Source organism: Lathyrus oleraceus, chromosome 6 (genome assembly GCF_024323335.1).
Source record: "Lathyrus oleraceus cultivar Zhongwan6 chromosome 6, CAAS_Psat_ZW6_1.0, whole genome shotgun sequence".
Lineage (NCBI taxonomy): Eukaryota > Viridiplantae > Streptophyta > Magnoliopsida > Fabales > Fabaceae > Lathyrus > Lathyrus oleraceus.
In genome coordinates this window covers 83,190,463-83,206,083 of record NC_066584.1, presented here as the reverse complement: position 1 = coordinate 83,206,083, position 15,621 = coordinate 83,190,463, and the positions used below count along the sequence as shown (strand labels likewise).

Genomic DNA, 15,621 nt, shown 5'->3' with positions numbered 1-15,621 from the left:
CGTATTGCAGATTGCAAGAGTGATGGGATGACTTGTTATACTTGCAGTGAATAGGGTCACATCTATACCAATTATTAGAAATTGAAGAAGGTTTAGTCTGGAGGTAAAGTTTTTTCTTTGACTGGGTCAGAGACTACTAGCTCAGGCAGATTGATTTGAGGTACATATTTTATTAATGTTATTCCTCTGATTGTTATTATTGACATGAGTGCAACATACTCTTTTGTTTCTCTTGAGTGTGTTGAGAGGTTGGGTTTAAAGATGTCTTCTATGGTTGAGAGTATGATTGATGATACCCCATCTCTGGGTCCGGTAACCAATCTATGGGTTTGTTTGAATTGTCCGCTGACTATTTATTGTAAGAGTTTTGGGATTGACTTAGTCTTCCTACCATTGAATAAACTCGATGTTATCCTTGGAATGAACTGGTTGGATTTCAACCATGTTCATATCAACTGTTTCGACAAGATAGTGTCCTTTCAAGAGTTTGATGCTAGTGATGAGTTATTTGTGTCTGCTAAGCAAGTGGATGGGTTTGTGAAGGATGAAGTTGAGGTGTTTACGATATTAGTTTCCATGAAAGCTAGAAGAAAAGTTGTGATCAATGAATTACCAGTGGTGTGTGAATTTCCAGAAGTGTTTCTAGATGATATCAATGATTTGCCACCATAACGCAAGGTTGATTGTCCTATAGACTTAAATCCTGGTACTAGCCATATATCGGTGACTCCTTATTGAATGTCTGCTTCAGAGTTGAGTAAATTGAAGAAGCAATTAGAAAAGTTGCTTTAGAAGAAGTTTGTTTGACTGAGTGTTTCATCGTGGGGAGCATCGGTGTTGTTGGTGAAGAAGAAAGATGATAGCATAAGGTTATGTGTTGATTACTAACAACTGAGCAAGGTTACGATCAAGAACAAGTATGATTTGATGGATCAATTCGTTGGTGCTTGTATGTTTAACAAGATTGATTTGCGGTCGGGTTATCATCACATTTGTGTGAAATTGGAAGACATTCTAAAGATTGCGTTCAGAATAATGTATGGTCATTATGAGTGTTTCGTGATGTCGTTAAGAGTGTTTAATGTGCCTAGAATGTTCATGGAGTACATGAATAGAATATTCCATCTGCACTTAGATCAGTCTATGGTTGTGTTTGTAACACCCCAATTTTAGTAATTTATTTTATGTAGTTTATTTTGATTTAATTATGTATTTTGTTAGAATTATGTATTTTTATGATTATTTTATTGTTGGGTGTTGGTGGGGTATGTGTCCTTGAGATGGGAGAATAATTAAGGGGTTGTGACCATAAGATCAATCTAGAATAAGTTAGAGTTATTTTAGATGATTAAAATAATTATGATTTAATTGATTATTTAATAAAATAATAAGAAAAAGGGAGTGTGCAGAGATTTAAGTGTAATATTGGGCTTATGTTGAGTAAATGAGGATAAGGTAGGCATTATGGAAAAATATTAAGGTTAAGATGGTGATAGCCTAATGGGGAAATTGGGTTTTTGGATAAAAAAGAGGATTGCGAAGGGATAGAGGTTACAGTACGTGTTCTTGGAAGTTGGAGCAAAAGAAGCAAATTGGATAGAGGGTGATGAATAACACTTAGCTGTTGTGCTAGAGGCTGATGAAGATGAAGACTGCACCAATTTTGTGACGCATGGAAAAGGATTACATCAATTTCCAGGATTTCAAGTAAGGGTGGGAAATGGTTTCAATAATAAGGATTGTGATGGTAGGGTAGATGGAGGAACCCTTAACCTTCTTAGGATTGGGTGTTTTAAATTTTAATTTTGATGTTTGTGATATAATTGTTGATTGTATGATGAAATTGGTGTGACATTCGTGTACCCTATGTATGCTTATGTTTTGTTTTGACGTTGTTGATGATATTATGCCATTGATTGATATTTGAAGGTTTTGAGCTTGATTCTGTTATTGGTGATTTAGAGATGATGAGTATGATTATGTGTTATAATATGATATAGATCCATGAAAAATATGGAGTAGATGATGAGTTAGGAAGCTATAACCATGATAATTTGAATTTATTTGATGGATTTTCGTAGCATAGGTTTTTGTCACATGAGGGGGTGTTTGGATGGTTTAAAAAACTAATTTTTGAGAAACGTGTGCAGTATGTGCCGACCTATGAAAGTCATGTGCCGACCTGTATAGGTCATAGGTGATAAGTGTCAAATTCTGGTGATTTTATGCATGAAAAATGGCACTGATTAGCTTGATTCTTTGGATTCACGAGTCAAAACCTCAACTTATGTGTAAATATTGTGTAAATTGATAATTTGCAACTCATTTTGTAGGTATGTTTGCATTGGAGGAGCTTTGGACATCAAAAGCGGAAGAAATAGCTTCAACATGCAATTTTTGGAAGAAATCAAAGCTTCATGTAGGGCTTAACGCGCTCAAAGTGTGCTTGGAGTTACTGAGGCAGGGGCTAGCGTGCTAAGCACACTTTTCCTGTGCTAAGCACCATTTAAAGCGGTTTAATGTGTTTTTCTGGATTTGGCGCTAAACGCCAAATTTGGGGCTTAGCATGGTCTGTAGCTTTTTGTTTTCTATAAATAGCTTTTAGTTGTTATTTTGGAAAATATATTACATTTTGTAGAGAGAGAAACTCAGAAAACAACATGAGAGGGTGCTTCTTGAAGATTGGAAGCTGAGGTTGCATCAATCGTTGGGAAATCACGATTGATGCATGTCCATCTTCATTATTCTCTTTGTATCTAGCTACCATGAGTAGCTAAATCCCTTTTTTGTTGGGATTTGATGTAAGTTCGTCGTAACAGTATGTATTTTATTGATCATGGGATAGTATACAATCTCTTTATGAATCTATATTGATGTTATCTTTGTTTTCATGTTATTCTTATTATTTGAATTTATATTGAGAAATACAATTCAAATCTTGATCTAAGATGAACATCTGTTAGATTGTAAACTCTAGACATAGATTTAGGTTTAACATTCAGTTGAGTATCGAGTCTTAATGCTACCATATTGTCTAATAGGTTGAGAGATCATCGATTCAACAATACGATTGAACTCTCGTCAGGAGTTTAGACATAAACACTGTCAGCGAGTGATACATGATGATATTGTTAAATTTTTAGATTGTGTATAACTGATTGGTAAACTACATATTCTATCGGTGGATGAAATTCAATCCTGATAAGCTTTAATCTCTCTGAAACTTTATTTATCATTCATCCGTTTTACATTCTATAGATTTAAACCATTAAACATTTTACAAACTTACGCTTAAAATCATAGTAACTGTTGAACAATATTGATATCACACTAGTCCATGTGGATACGATTCATACGATAAAACAAATACTTACCCTTGATAGTAGTATTGCAAATCAACAATAGGTTGACACATGCAGTCAACACATCTAATAGAATGTTACATGCTTTAAAAATGAAGTACATGTGCCGACATGAAAAGGTCATGAGCTGGTCTGAAAAGTTCATGATATGAACTATAAAGGCCATGAGCTGACATGTACGAGTCATGTGTCGACACATAACTGTCAAAATGTTTATTTTGCATTGTTCAATGATTTTGGCCATAACGTTTGATTCGTAAGTCCGACTTAGATGTTCAAATCGTTGGAAAGCTAACGTGATTTCCTATCAAGTGATAATGTAATTAGAGACTGAATATGTTGTAGCAATATGAATAATTAATGAGGCTTGTATGTATTATTGATGTTATGTTAACAATGAATGTTATGATAATTTTGATGTTGTCATGTAGGATGTTGATGATGATTACAATGTTGTTGTGTCAGGATATTGAGAATAATATTGATGTTGTTGATGCGATTATGAGATGAATTGCTATACATATAATGATTAAATGTTAATTTGAGATACATAGTTTTGGTGTGGAAACTACCTTGTGGTTGTTATACAGGAATCATACGGTTCAATGTGATACTGTTAATTGTTGTTAAATTGTGACAATGATGCATTCATTCATTCATGCATCATGAGTTTTTATTATTGATGAAAAAGGTGGGCTACATGTCTTGGTGAGGGGACTTGTGATTGTCCCAAGCTCGGTGTGGGGCTTGGAGTTTGGTTTGGGGCTCATGGGTTCACAGTTGATTGGGATCTGGTTCATGATGAGAACCATTGTAGAGATTGGTACCACATGAATTTAAGTCTATAATATGGTTGATAGTCACATTTCATATTGATTGTATATTATCGTGAAGTGGGTGAACTTGAATACATGTGTTGTGCTATATCGTAGGTTTATGTTTGAACTGTATTGTATTTAATTTACTCTGGTTTTTATGCGCCGCTTATTATTTAAATGTATTTCTCACCCCTTCTGTTTGAATGTTGCCTTTACATGGGCATCATGCAAATACTTAGGAGTAGCTTTGCTGAAGTAAGTGGAAGGTAGCTCTTGGAGTGGCTTCCAATATTTTGTCATTTTCTTTAGTAGGGTCTTGCTCTGATCAAAGTAACATCGGGATGCGAACATTTTCTTTAACTTCTTTTGTTTTGTTGAAGTTGTTGTTTCTGTTTGGTGAGAGTTCAACATTATGATTAGTTAAATACTATGAGTCTTGTTATTGCGTTATAAAAGTTAAAGTTATGAGACTTAACGTCATGAGTTTGAAATTAATATGTTTAATTGATTTGATAATGATTATGTTATGATGATACCCTAAGTCAAGGGGAGCATGCGATGAACAAGATGTGTTTGTGATGTGTGTGACCCCCTTGTGGTTGTGATTTTAATTAAAATATTCGATAATTGTATGTCGGGTTTAGAAGGGTGTTAGAGTGTTCATCGACGACATCTTGATATATTCAAAGTATGATGAAGATAATGTGGAGCATTTGGGATTTGTGTTACAAATATTGAAAGAGAAGAAGTTGTACGTGAAGTTCTCCAAGTGTGAGTTCTGGTTGTGAGAAGTGAGTTTCCTTGGTCATGTGATTTTAAGTGGTGGTATTGTTATTGATCCATCGAAGGTAGATGATGTGTTTCAATGGGAGACTTTGACGTATGTTACAGAGATTAGAAGTTTTCTTAGGTTGGTTGTTTACTACAGGAAGTTTATTTAAGGCTTTTCAAAGTTAGCATTGCCTTTAAATCAATTGAATCGAAAGGGTCAGGCCTATGTTTAGGATGTGCATTGCGAACAGATTTTTCCAGAACTCAAAAAGAAGTTGATGTCTACTCCAATTTTGATTTTTCCGAATCCAAGTGCGCCCTTTGTTGTGTATTATGATGCTTAGAAGATGGGTCTACAGTGTGTTGATGTAGAATAGTCAGGTTATGGCTTATACTTCTATACAGTTTAAGGTTCATGAAACGAATCATCCTACGCATGATCTAGAGTTGGAAGTAGTGGCATTTTTGTTGAAGATTTAGAGGCATTATCTGTTTGGAGTACCGTTTTGATCCGAAAGAGTTGAATATAAGACAAAGAAGATGGCTCGAATTTCTGAAAGATTTTGATTTTGGTTTAAGTTACCATCCTGGTATAGCCAATGTCTTAGCTGACATGTTGAGTAGGAATTCATTTCTTATGTCGATGTTGATGGTTTGAGAATTGGAGTTAATCGAGAAATTCCAAGATATGAGTTTGGTATGTGAAAAAACTCCTAACAATATGAAGTTGGGTATGTTGAAGCTGACTATTGGTATTCTTTAAGAGATCAGAGAAGGTCAGAAAGTTTATTTGGGGTTGGTTGACCGACTTGTGTTAATTAGTTAAGGTAAAGGAGGTGATTTCAGAATTGACAAGAATGGGTTGATGAGATTCAGAGATAGAGTTTATGTACTAGATGTACCAGAACTTAAGAAGAGTATTCTAGAGGAAGGTCATAGAAGTGGTATGGATATTCATCCCGGTGCCACTAAGATGTATCAGGGTTTGAAGTAAATGTTTTGGTGGCCAGGAATGAAGAAGAAAGTAGCTGAGTTTGTTTACGCTTGTTTGACTTGTCAGAAGTCGAAGATTGAACATCAGAAGCCATTAAATCTGATGCAACCGTTGAGTATCCTTGAGTGGAAATGGGATAGAGTTTCCATGGATTTCGTGACAAGCTTTCCTAAGACAACAAAAGGGATGTGATTTTGTTTGGTTTATCATTGATAGACTAACTAAATCAGCTTATTTAGTTCCGATTAAGATAGTTTATCCTTTGTAGAAGTGAATTGAGTTGTATATTGAGAATATTGTAGCCTGCATGGTATTCCTTCGAGCATCGTGTTAGATAGGATATGAGGTTCACATCGAGGTTTTGGTAGAGTTTACAGGAAACGTTGGGTACTACGCTGAAGTTGAGATCTGCTTATCATCCATAAACGGGCGGTCAGACAGAGAGAACCGTCTAATATTTAGAGGATTTGTTGAAGGCTTTTGTCAATACTACAAAAAACACATTTTACCTCAGTTGAAAAAGAGGTCTTACCTCGGTTTCACAAGCGAGGTAACGAATGGCGTCATGAAAAATGCACACTTTATCTCTCGGTTTTAAAAAAATAAATGGGTATGCGTAAAGTTCATGCGTTCGAACCCCAGGGAGACCTTTTTGGAATTCTAAAACGGCGAAAACAGATATCTCGTCGGCTTTTTCATTTCACCGACGGATATACCATATTTTCACCTCAATTATCTTATAAAATCGAGGGGTGAAACAAATTTGAGTTTATTAAATCTAATGTGGATTTCTTATTTCACTAAACCCTATACTCAACATGTAACTCCTCAAAATTGGTTAGGAAAATTATTATATGAACAATTGTGTTATATTTGAAGAACAACTTACATTGATTATTGACATTGAAGCATTCTGCAACTCGTCATTCATCTCACGCTCTTTTATGGTTAAAGTATCTCAAATGTTTCAAGCACTTTATTCAATACTTACTTTTCTATTAATTCATTCCTGAAAGCATAAAATTTGATGCTTTGAAAAATGAACAAATATGAAAGAAAGTTGAACGAAAACTAGAAGTAGAGAGATTTTAACGATAAAACATCATGAGATGAATGATGAGTTGCAGAATGCTAGAAAATTATTAATCAGTGTAAGGTAAGGTTAAGATACAACATAACTTTTCATATGATTATTTACAAAATCAATTTAATAGGTTATATGTTCAAAGAGGGGTTAGTGAAACAAACAATCCACATTAGATATAATAAACTCAACTCGAAGAAAAAAGATGAGAGCTACACAAAGATTAACAACAACATCAATAACAACAATATCGATAACAACATCAACAACAACATAAAAAAAAGAACAAGAACAACAACATCAACAAAAACATCAATAACAACAACATCAATAAAAAACCTATAGGGTTTAGGGTCTCAACAACAAGAACAACAACATCGACAAAAACAACATCAATAACAACAACAAAAACGACAAGAAAACATCTAAGGTTTTGGATCTCAACAACATAACAACAACAACAACAACAATATGAGTAGTGATGTTTGACGTACGAATCTCTAAAGAAGAAGTAAAATAAAATGACCTTGGATCTTTGAAGAAGAAACAAGAGCACTAAACACATAACATCTTTGTATTGAAGATGATATGTGTTTATGGATCTTGTTGTTTAGGGCTCTTTTGTTAAGTGCTCCTCGTTAGGGTTTTGTTTATGTTGTTTAGACAAGTGAAACTGAATGCTACAAATTAAAGCTGAAGGTAGAGAAAAGCAAGAAAAGGGGGTTTGAATTGTTTTCAGAGGAATTGAAATCTTTTTGAAATAACACACACAGAATAAATAATAATAACATAAAGCGATTTATCATGGTTCGCTTGAAAATCAAAGCTACTTCAGTCCACCCGGCCAAGGAGATTTCTCCTTCAATAAGTACTTAATCCACTAATCTCAACAGATTACAAAATTCGTCTAAGAGTTCAACAACCTCTTAGCCCTCTCAAGTCTACAGACCTAAACAAGTCACTTGAAGAATCACAAACAATTTCAAGAATTACAAGTGTTTGGCTAGATGCTTCTAGATAATCAGTATAAACACACTTTAAGAACAATGAAAGACAACCACACAATATTGAGCAACAACTCTTGTATGGAACCTATTTCTTACAACAATGATGGTGAAAAATATTTCGAGTATGAGAATGTTGTTGTGTCAAATTTGTGTGTTCAGCAAGTTATAATGAGTCCTTTATATAGCACTTGAGATGATATCATTAGGGGGAAATCAATAGAGATTTCATGCCAGCTGTGGGAGTTAAAGGTAGTAAATTTCTTGTCCTTTCTATAGCAGTCTTGGAGTATAATATATTCTTTCCTTAAAAAGAATTGTACTACAATTTGAATGCTTCCAGCTTTAGTTTCTGATCAGGTGGTATCTAATGGCGTATTTCTGAGCATGTGTCAGAGTGAGCATGATCAGAGTCTTCAGAGTTAGTCTCCAGATATCTTCTCGCAGAGTCTTCAGATATCTCTTGCAGAGTCTTCAGATATCTCTTGCAGAGTCTTTAGAATCAGAGCTTGAACCACTGAGTCAAATTCTTTAGTTGATTGCTCTTCATATGTATTCTCTTCAGAGTCAGATCTGATTTCCCTTTGTGCTGGGTCAATGTTTCTGGACTAATGAAGATGCCAAATATTCGTTTCATTAGAGTCATTTTAACTTAGAATCCTGCACACTTAAGAAAATTATTAGGGTACCAAATTGTTTTGTTCTTTGTTATCATCAAAACTTAGAGATATATTGCAGAATCAAAATCTTGTTCTAACAATCTCCCCTTTTTTGATGATGACAAAACTTAGAATTTTGATGAAACAATAAGTACTTTCAGAGATACTAAATTGAAAATGATCAGAGTCAGATAGAGAGTGACTCCCCCTGAGATTAGCAATCTCCCTCTAAGTCTGATACTTAAATTTATTTTAATGATATTTAGTATCAGACATGGGTTTCCGGGGTAGAGAATTTCTTACCAGATTTTCTTAGGTTGCTTAACTTGATTTAGTAGTTTCTCAAATAAGGATTCAGTTTTCCTTGGTTCAGATAGATCCTGAAAAATGACTTAGTCTATGCAATAATTTTATGTCAGAATGTAAGCAGTGCATTTCTGAGAGTTAGATAAATTACTTCATCAAAAGACTTCTATTTAATTCTCCCCCTTTTTGTCAGACTTAAAAAGTAAGTAACTCAGAATTTCAGTAATAAGAGAAAAATTTCACGTAGTACAGAAATAAACAAAATAGAAAGCCTTAGAGGAAAAAACACTTAGAAAAAAACAGAAATCCTAGAGTGTCTAAGGGTTTGGTGGAGGAGGCATCTTCTGAAGTAGCTCAGCTAGCAGACTCTGAATGCTGGAGTTAACCTGGTCCCATTTGTCGAGTCTGGCTCTGACCAGTTGTTGTTCCTTCTGCAGCTCTTCCAGAGTCTTGATGATTAGAGGAGCAAGGTCAGTTGTTGATGACTCTCCTTGAGTCCGAGCAACCTCAGTGGTCTTCTCAGCATCTTCAGCGGTTTTCTGAGCAGCTTTAGCGGCCAATGCTGCTTTAGTTTCAACTTTCTCTCTGGCTATAGCTTTTGCAACGGCTTTCTCAATTGCCTCCCTGGCAACAGCTTCTGCAACTGCTTTCTCTGCAACTTCCCTTTCTGCCTTCTCAGCTACTTCCTTCACCATAAGAGCCCCCAACTTCTCCTCAGCACCCCTGATGAGGTCATTTATGACTTGTTCAGATAGGCCCTTCATCTTAAAGACTTCAGAACCCATCCATCTGATGAATTCGTTCCAGTTAGTCCTTACTTCATAAGGATTGCCACTGGCACTGGCTTCATTAAAAAGCTTCTTGAATCTGGAAGCTGAACTCTCTGAGAATTCGGATAATGCCTCATCAAAGGTAGGTACAGTGAGGTCAAGTTCAGAGGGTTTGGGAATGGGTTCCGAGGGTTCTGAAATGGGTTCATAGGGTTTTGGAATGGGCTCAGAGGGTTCAGGTACAAAAGGATTCTTTTCAGAGTTAGTTGTGGCCTGAAGGTCTTCATGGTTTGGGGAGGGTGGGTCAGGGTTATCGGAACCAAAGTGTTCAGAGCTAGAAGTGAGGTCATAATAGGGATGGGACCTGGGGGTGGAGGAGAGGGATGTTGATAAGGGGTCATTGAACATGATGGCTTCAAGATGGGGGATATATGTTGTTTGAAATTTGGATTTTGTTTTGGGAGTTGTAGTGTGTGTGGTAGGTGGAGTGGAGGATATTGTAACAGTGGTTGAGAGTGTGAGGGTGGTAAAGGGAGTGATGAGGCAAGTGGCTTAGAGCTAGAGGGATAAGGAGATTATGAGATAGATGACTTACTAGAGGGTGTTAAATAAGAGGTCAGAGGCATGAGCTTCTTCTTGGTCGCTGAAGACTTACCCAAATTGAGAGTCTTCTTCTTTTGAATTGTTGTCTTATGAGAAGGTCCCCTCTTTCTCTTCAGGAAGTTGGAAGGCTGACCTGGGAGCCAGTCCAAGCTGAAGCCAAAGATGTCGAAGCCTTGAGCTTCCAGATCTTGCAGATAACAAGCTATAACTTCTGGAGGGTCAATCTTTGAGAAGAGATATATCTCATTAGATTTCTCTATGTGGTCCTTCAGTCCCAAGAGGTGTTTCTGGTGGGTTTGACGTGGACTTTTTCAATCAGACCCATACTCTTCAGATTCGTTCCATTGAGAGGCTTCCCCACGTCCATAGTGATGTGTTCCATCAGATTCAGAGAGATGAGGTGATCCACCAGACATGTCAAATTTCTTCAAAAGATATTTTATGTATTTTCTTTGATAGACATATGCGGCTTCTGACGTTTAATTTATTTGAATGCCCAGAAAGAACTTTAGTTCTTGCATTAAGCTCATTTCAAATTATGCTTGCATTAACTCAGAAAACTCTTGGCAAATAGAGGGGTTAGTAGAACCAAATATTATATCGTCAACATAAATCTGAGAAATCATAAGATCGTTTATGACGTTTTTGCATAAGAGAGTGAGGTCCACTTTGCCTCTGATAAAATCATTTTCTAGAAGGGATGAACTAAGTCTTTCATACCAAGCTCTAGGAGCTTATTTCAAACTGTAAATAGATTTCTTAAGTTTGAAAACATGTTCTGGAAGTTTTAAATTTTCAAACCCAGGAGGTTGATGGACATATACTTCTTCAGAAATGTAACCATTCAGAAACACACTTTTGACGTCCATTTGATATAATTTAATGGAATAATTTACAGCAAAGGATACAAGGAGACGAATAGATTCTAACCTCGCGACTGAAGCAAAGGTTTCATTGTAGTCAATTCCTTCTTATTGACTATAACCTTGTGCCACTAGTCGTGTTTTATTTCTGGAAACTTCACCCTTTTCATTTAGCTTGCTTCTGTAAACCCATTTAGTTCAATTCATATGAGTTCCCTTGGGTCTTGGTACAAGATCCCAAACGTCATTTCTAGAAAACTGATCAAGTTCTTCTCTCATTGCCAGAATCAATTCTTTATCTGAAAAGCTTCTTCACAGGAGGTTGTCTCTATCAGAGATACTAGTCCTATAAGTGTTTCTTCATAAAATTTGAATGTTGATCTTGTTCTGACAGGTTCATCCTTGTTTCCCAGAATTAGTTCTTCGGAAACATTCTGCCTATTTCTTTGTCTTTTCTGATTGATTGTGTGCTCAGGTGCTTCTGAAGTTCCTCTTTCAGCTTCTTCAAAATCATTTGTCTTTTTGTCAGAACCTGCAAGTGTGATCTCCAAATCTGCAAATTTCTCAACTAGCTTTGACTTTTCAGATCCAAGCTTATCATTAAATCTGACATGAATTGATTCTTCCATAATTCGTGTTTCTGTATTGTATACTCGATATCCTTTCGGGCATTATGAGTATCCCAACATAATACATTTTTGTGCCTTAGAGTAAAACTTGTTCAAATTGTCTTTAGTGTTCTAAATAAAACAAGAAAATCCAAAAGGATGAAAATAAGCAATGGTGTGTTTTCTTCCCTTGCATAGTTCATAAGGAGTATTCTTCAGAATAGGTCTGATAGAGATTCTATTCTGAATGTAACATGTTGTATTCATAACTTCTGCCCAGAAATGCTTAGCCACATCAGTCTCATTGATCATGGTTCTAGCCACTTCTTGGAGAGTCATATTCTTCATTTCTACAACTCCATTTTATTGTGGAGTTCTAGGACATGAGAAATCATGGGATATTCCATTAGAGTCAAAAAGTTCTTCAAAAAGTTTGTTTTCAAATTTTCCACCACGATCACTTCTGACTCTGATAATCTTATAGTCATATTCATTTTGCACTTTTGAACAGAAGCTAGTGAACACATAATGTAACTCATTCTTGTGCCTTAAGAATTTCACCCATGTCCAACGACTGTAGTCATCAATAATGAGAAGTCCATACTTCTTACCATTGACTGACGTTGTCTTAACAGGTCCAAAGAGATCAATACATATAAGTTCCGGAGGTTTGGAGGTGGAAACAACATTTTTGGTTTTAAAAGTGGTTTTAGAAAATTTCCCTTTCTGACACGCTTCACAAAGAGCAACTAAAGAAAACTTTCAGCTTAGGCAGGCCTCTGACTAGCTCAAGTTTATTTAGCTGAGAAATCCTCCTCAAACTAATGTGACTAAAGCGTCTATGTCACACCCATTGCTCTTTATTAACAGACATCAAGCATTTCACGTTTTGGTTTTTCAAATCTGAAAGTTTTATTTTATAAATGTTGTTTTTCCTCTTTCCAGTGAAAAGGACTGTGCCATTTTTCTGATTGACAGCCTTGCACGTTTTTTGGTTAAAAATAATATCATAACCGTTATCACTTAATTGACTTATAGATAACAAATTATGCCTTAATCCCTCAACATAAACAACATCAGAACTGGAGGGAAGAGATCTGTTACCAACTATTCCAGATCCTCTGATTCTTCCTTTTTAATTTCCTCAAAAGCCTACGAAGCTAGCACCTTTAAGTTCCAGGTCTTGGAACATATGCTTTCTTCTTGTCATGTGTCGCGAGCATCTAGAGTCCAGGTACCATGACTGGTATTTTAACTCTGCTACATACGATATTTGCAACATACACTATTTTATCTTTGGGTGCCCAAAAACTTTTGGGTCCTTAAGGATTAGTTCTCCCAGAGTTTCTGAAAACTTTGGGTTTTCTAGCGTTAGTGAACTTTTGTGCCTGTGCAGGTGTATAATGGTAAGAAAAATAAGCTTTTGGTTTGTTTTCTATAGTAGGTTTCTGATCATCATCATCAGAGTCATAACCAATTCCTTTTTTTCTATTATGACTTACACCATAGATCATAGAAGCCATTTTGCTTCTGTCTAGGCTATTGTTCAGAAATTTCTGAAAGGCTTTATCATATTTGTATATGATTGTGTTAGAAGTAGGTGGAGCTTTATAAAGAGTTTCCTCAAGTTTTGAAAATTTCTTAGTTGAAAATTCTTTTTCTCTTTCAAGAATATTTTTTTTCTTTGAGTTCACAAACTTCTTTCTCAAGCTTATCACACTCTTCAATGGTCTCTTCATGAACCTTTTTCAGGTTCTTGAATTTTTGTTGAAGCTTCTAATACAAGCTTAGATATTCTGATAAACATGCTTCTAGATCAGAATGAGAAAAGTCAGAGAATACCTGTTCAGAGTGAAACTCTATTTCAGATGAACTTCCAGAGGTAGTGGCCATGAATGCTACATTTGCTTGCTCCTCTTCAGAATCAGATTTTGGAGCTTCAGATTCAGAATCATCCCATGTTGTGATGAGTCCTTTCTTATTTTTCTTTGAAGGAGTTCTTCTTGAAGCTTTCTTTTATGGAGTCATCCTTCTTTAGCTTTGGACAATCATTTATGTAGTGTCCAAACTCTTTGCATTCATAACACGTTACTTCCTTGTTGGGTCTGTCTTTGGAGGTTGAATTTGGACGGTCTCCCTTCTGTCTGGTCCTTCTGAAGTTGTTTTGTCTTTTTCTCTAGAGCTATTTGATTCTTCTGGAAAGAAGAGATAATTCTTCTACATCATCAGAATCTTCATTTTCAGAGTCATCGTCTTTTTCCTCTTCAGCTTGAAAGGCTTTGTTCCTTTTTGGATTTCTTATTTCTGATCTACACTTTAAATCAACAAATTTTCTTTTCTTCCGAGGTTCATCTTCTTCTAGCTCTACTTCATGACTTCTGAGAGAGATGATAAGTTCTTCAACACTTATGTTGTTCAGATCCTTGGATAAATTTAGAGCAGTAACCATAGGTCTCCACTTCTTGGGAAGAATTTTGATTATCTTCTTGACGTGATCTTCTGTAGTACATCCTTTGTCCAGAACCTTGAGTCCTGCAACCAAGGTTTGGAACCTTGAGAACATCACTTCAGCAACTTCATCATCTTCCATTCTGAAGGCTTCATACTTCTGGATTAAGGCCAGAGCCTTAGTCTCTTTAACTTGATTGTTGCCTTCACGCGTCATTTTCAAGGAGTAAGAAATAACTTTGGTTGTTTCCCTGTTGGTTATCTTCTCGTACTCGTTGTAGGAAATAACATTTAACATAAAGGTTCTTGTTTTATGGTGATTCTTGAAATCACGCTTTTGATCGTCACTCATTCTGCTTCTTGGAATAGAAATACCAATTGTAGAAATGGGTGGTTCATAACCATTTGTATCCATATCCCAAAGATCAGCATCATAGCCTAGGAAGAAACTTTCAATTATGTACTTCCAATAGTTAAATTTTTCAGCATCATAGCCTAGGAAGAAACTTTCAATTATGTACTTCCAGTAGTCAAATTTTTCTCCATCAAAACTGGAGGTTTTTCATTATAGCTATCTCTTTCATTTGTGTTAGCCATGAAGTTTTTCTCACCCTGGGTCTCTCTACACGGTTAAGTGTTTGATTCAAAAATCAATAACAGAGTCGAAGCTCTGATACCAATTGAAGGTAGAGAAAAACTAGAAAATGGGGTTTCAATTGTTTTCACAGGAATTAAAATCTTTTTACAATAACACACACAAAATAAATAATAATAACACAAAGCAATTTATCTTGGTTCGCTTGAAAATCAAAGCTACTCCAATTCACCCTGTAGCGATAAATTCATGACCATCAAGCTATGGATAAGCTAGACGTCAATAAAACCAGAGTCGTCACCACGCTTTTATTGTTTCCAAGGGAAAAGGGAAAAGTACGAACAAAACCCAAAAATAAGAAGTTTTCAAATCAAAACTAATAAAATGTCATAGATTACAGGTAAGGGGGTTGGTTACACATAGGGAAGGTGTTAGCACCCAAAGTGTCCTAGGTACTCCTAGGGAGCCCTTTCTTGTATTCATATGTGTTTTTGTATAAAATGATGTTTGCAATAAATAGAGTGGGGGGAATGAGAAGAGAATTCATTAATTATATTTTTGTGTTTGACAAGACCTGCGGACTTGTGCCTACGTACCAACATAAAAATGAGGGATCAAAACCTCGTAGTTCGTGGTATAAATTTCAAAGGGAGTGAATTACTTTTAACAAAATTTAAGTTTAACAAAGGCACAAGAGGCCTACAAATGGTTTGAATGAGTGTTAGTTCTTTTTGAC

At 35.8% G+C, this 15,621-nt stretch overlaps 1 protein-coding gene across 1 annotated transcript; it reads left to right on the top strand.

Annotated features, from left to right (window-relative positions):
* The first annotated feature begins 204 nt into the window (after positions 1-204).
* LOC127094136 (uncharacterized) lies at positions 205-672 on the top strand. The gene has a single exon (XM_051033000.1). The coding sequence runs from the start codon at positions 205-207 to the stop codon at positions 670-672; it is 468 nt and encodes a 155-aa protein (XP_050888957.1).
* The last annotated feature ends 14,949 nt before the right edge of the window (positions 673-15,621 follow it).

Coding starts and splice junctions, on each gene's coding strand:
- LOC127094136 (XM_051033000.1), top strand. CDS start 205: ATGAGTGCAACATACTCTTTTGTTTCTCTTGAGTGTGTTGAGAGGTTG.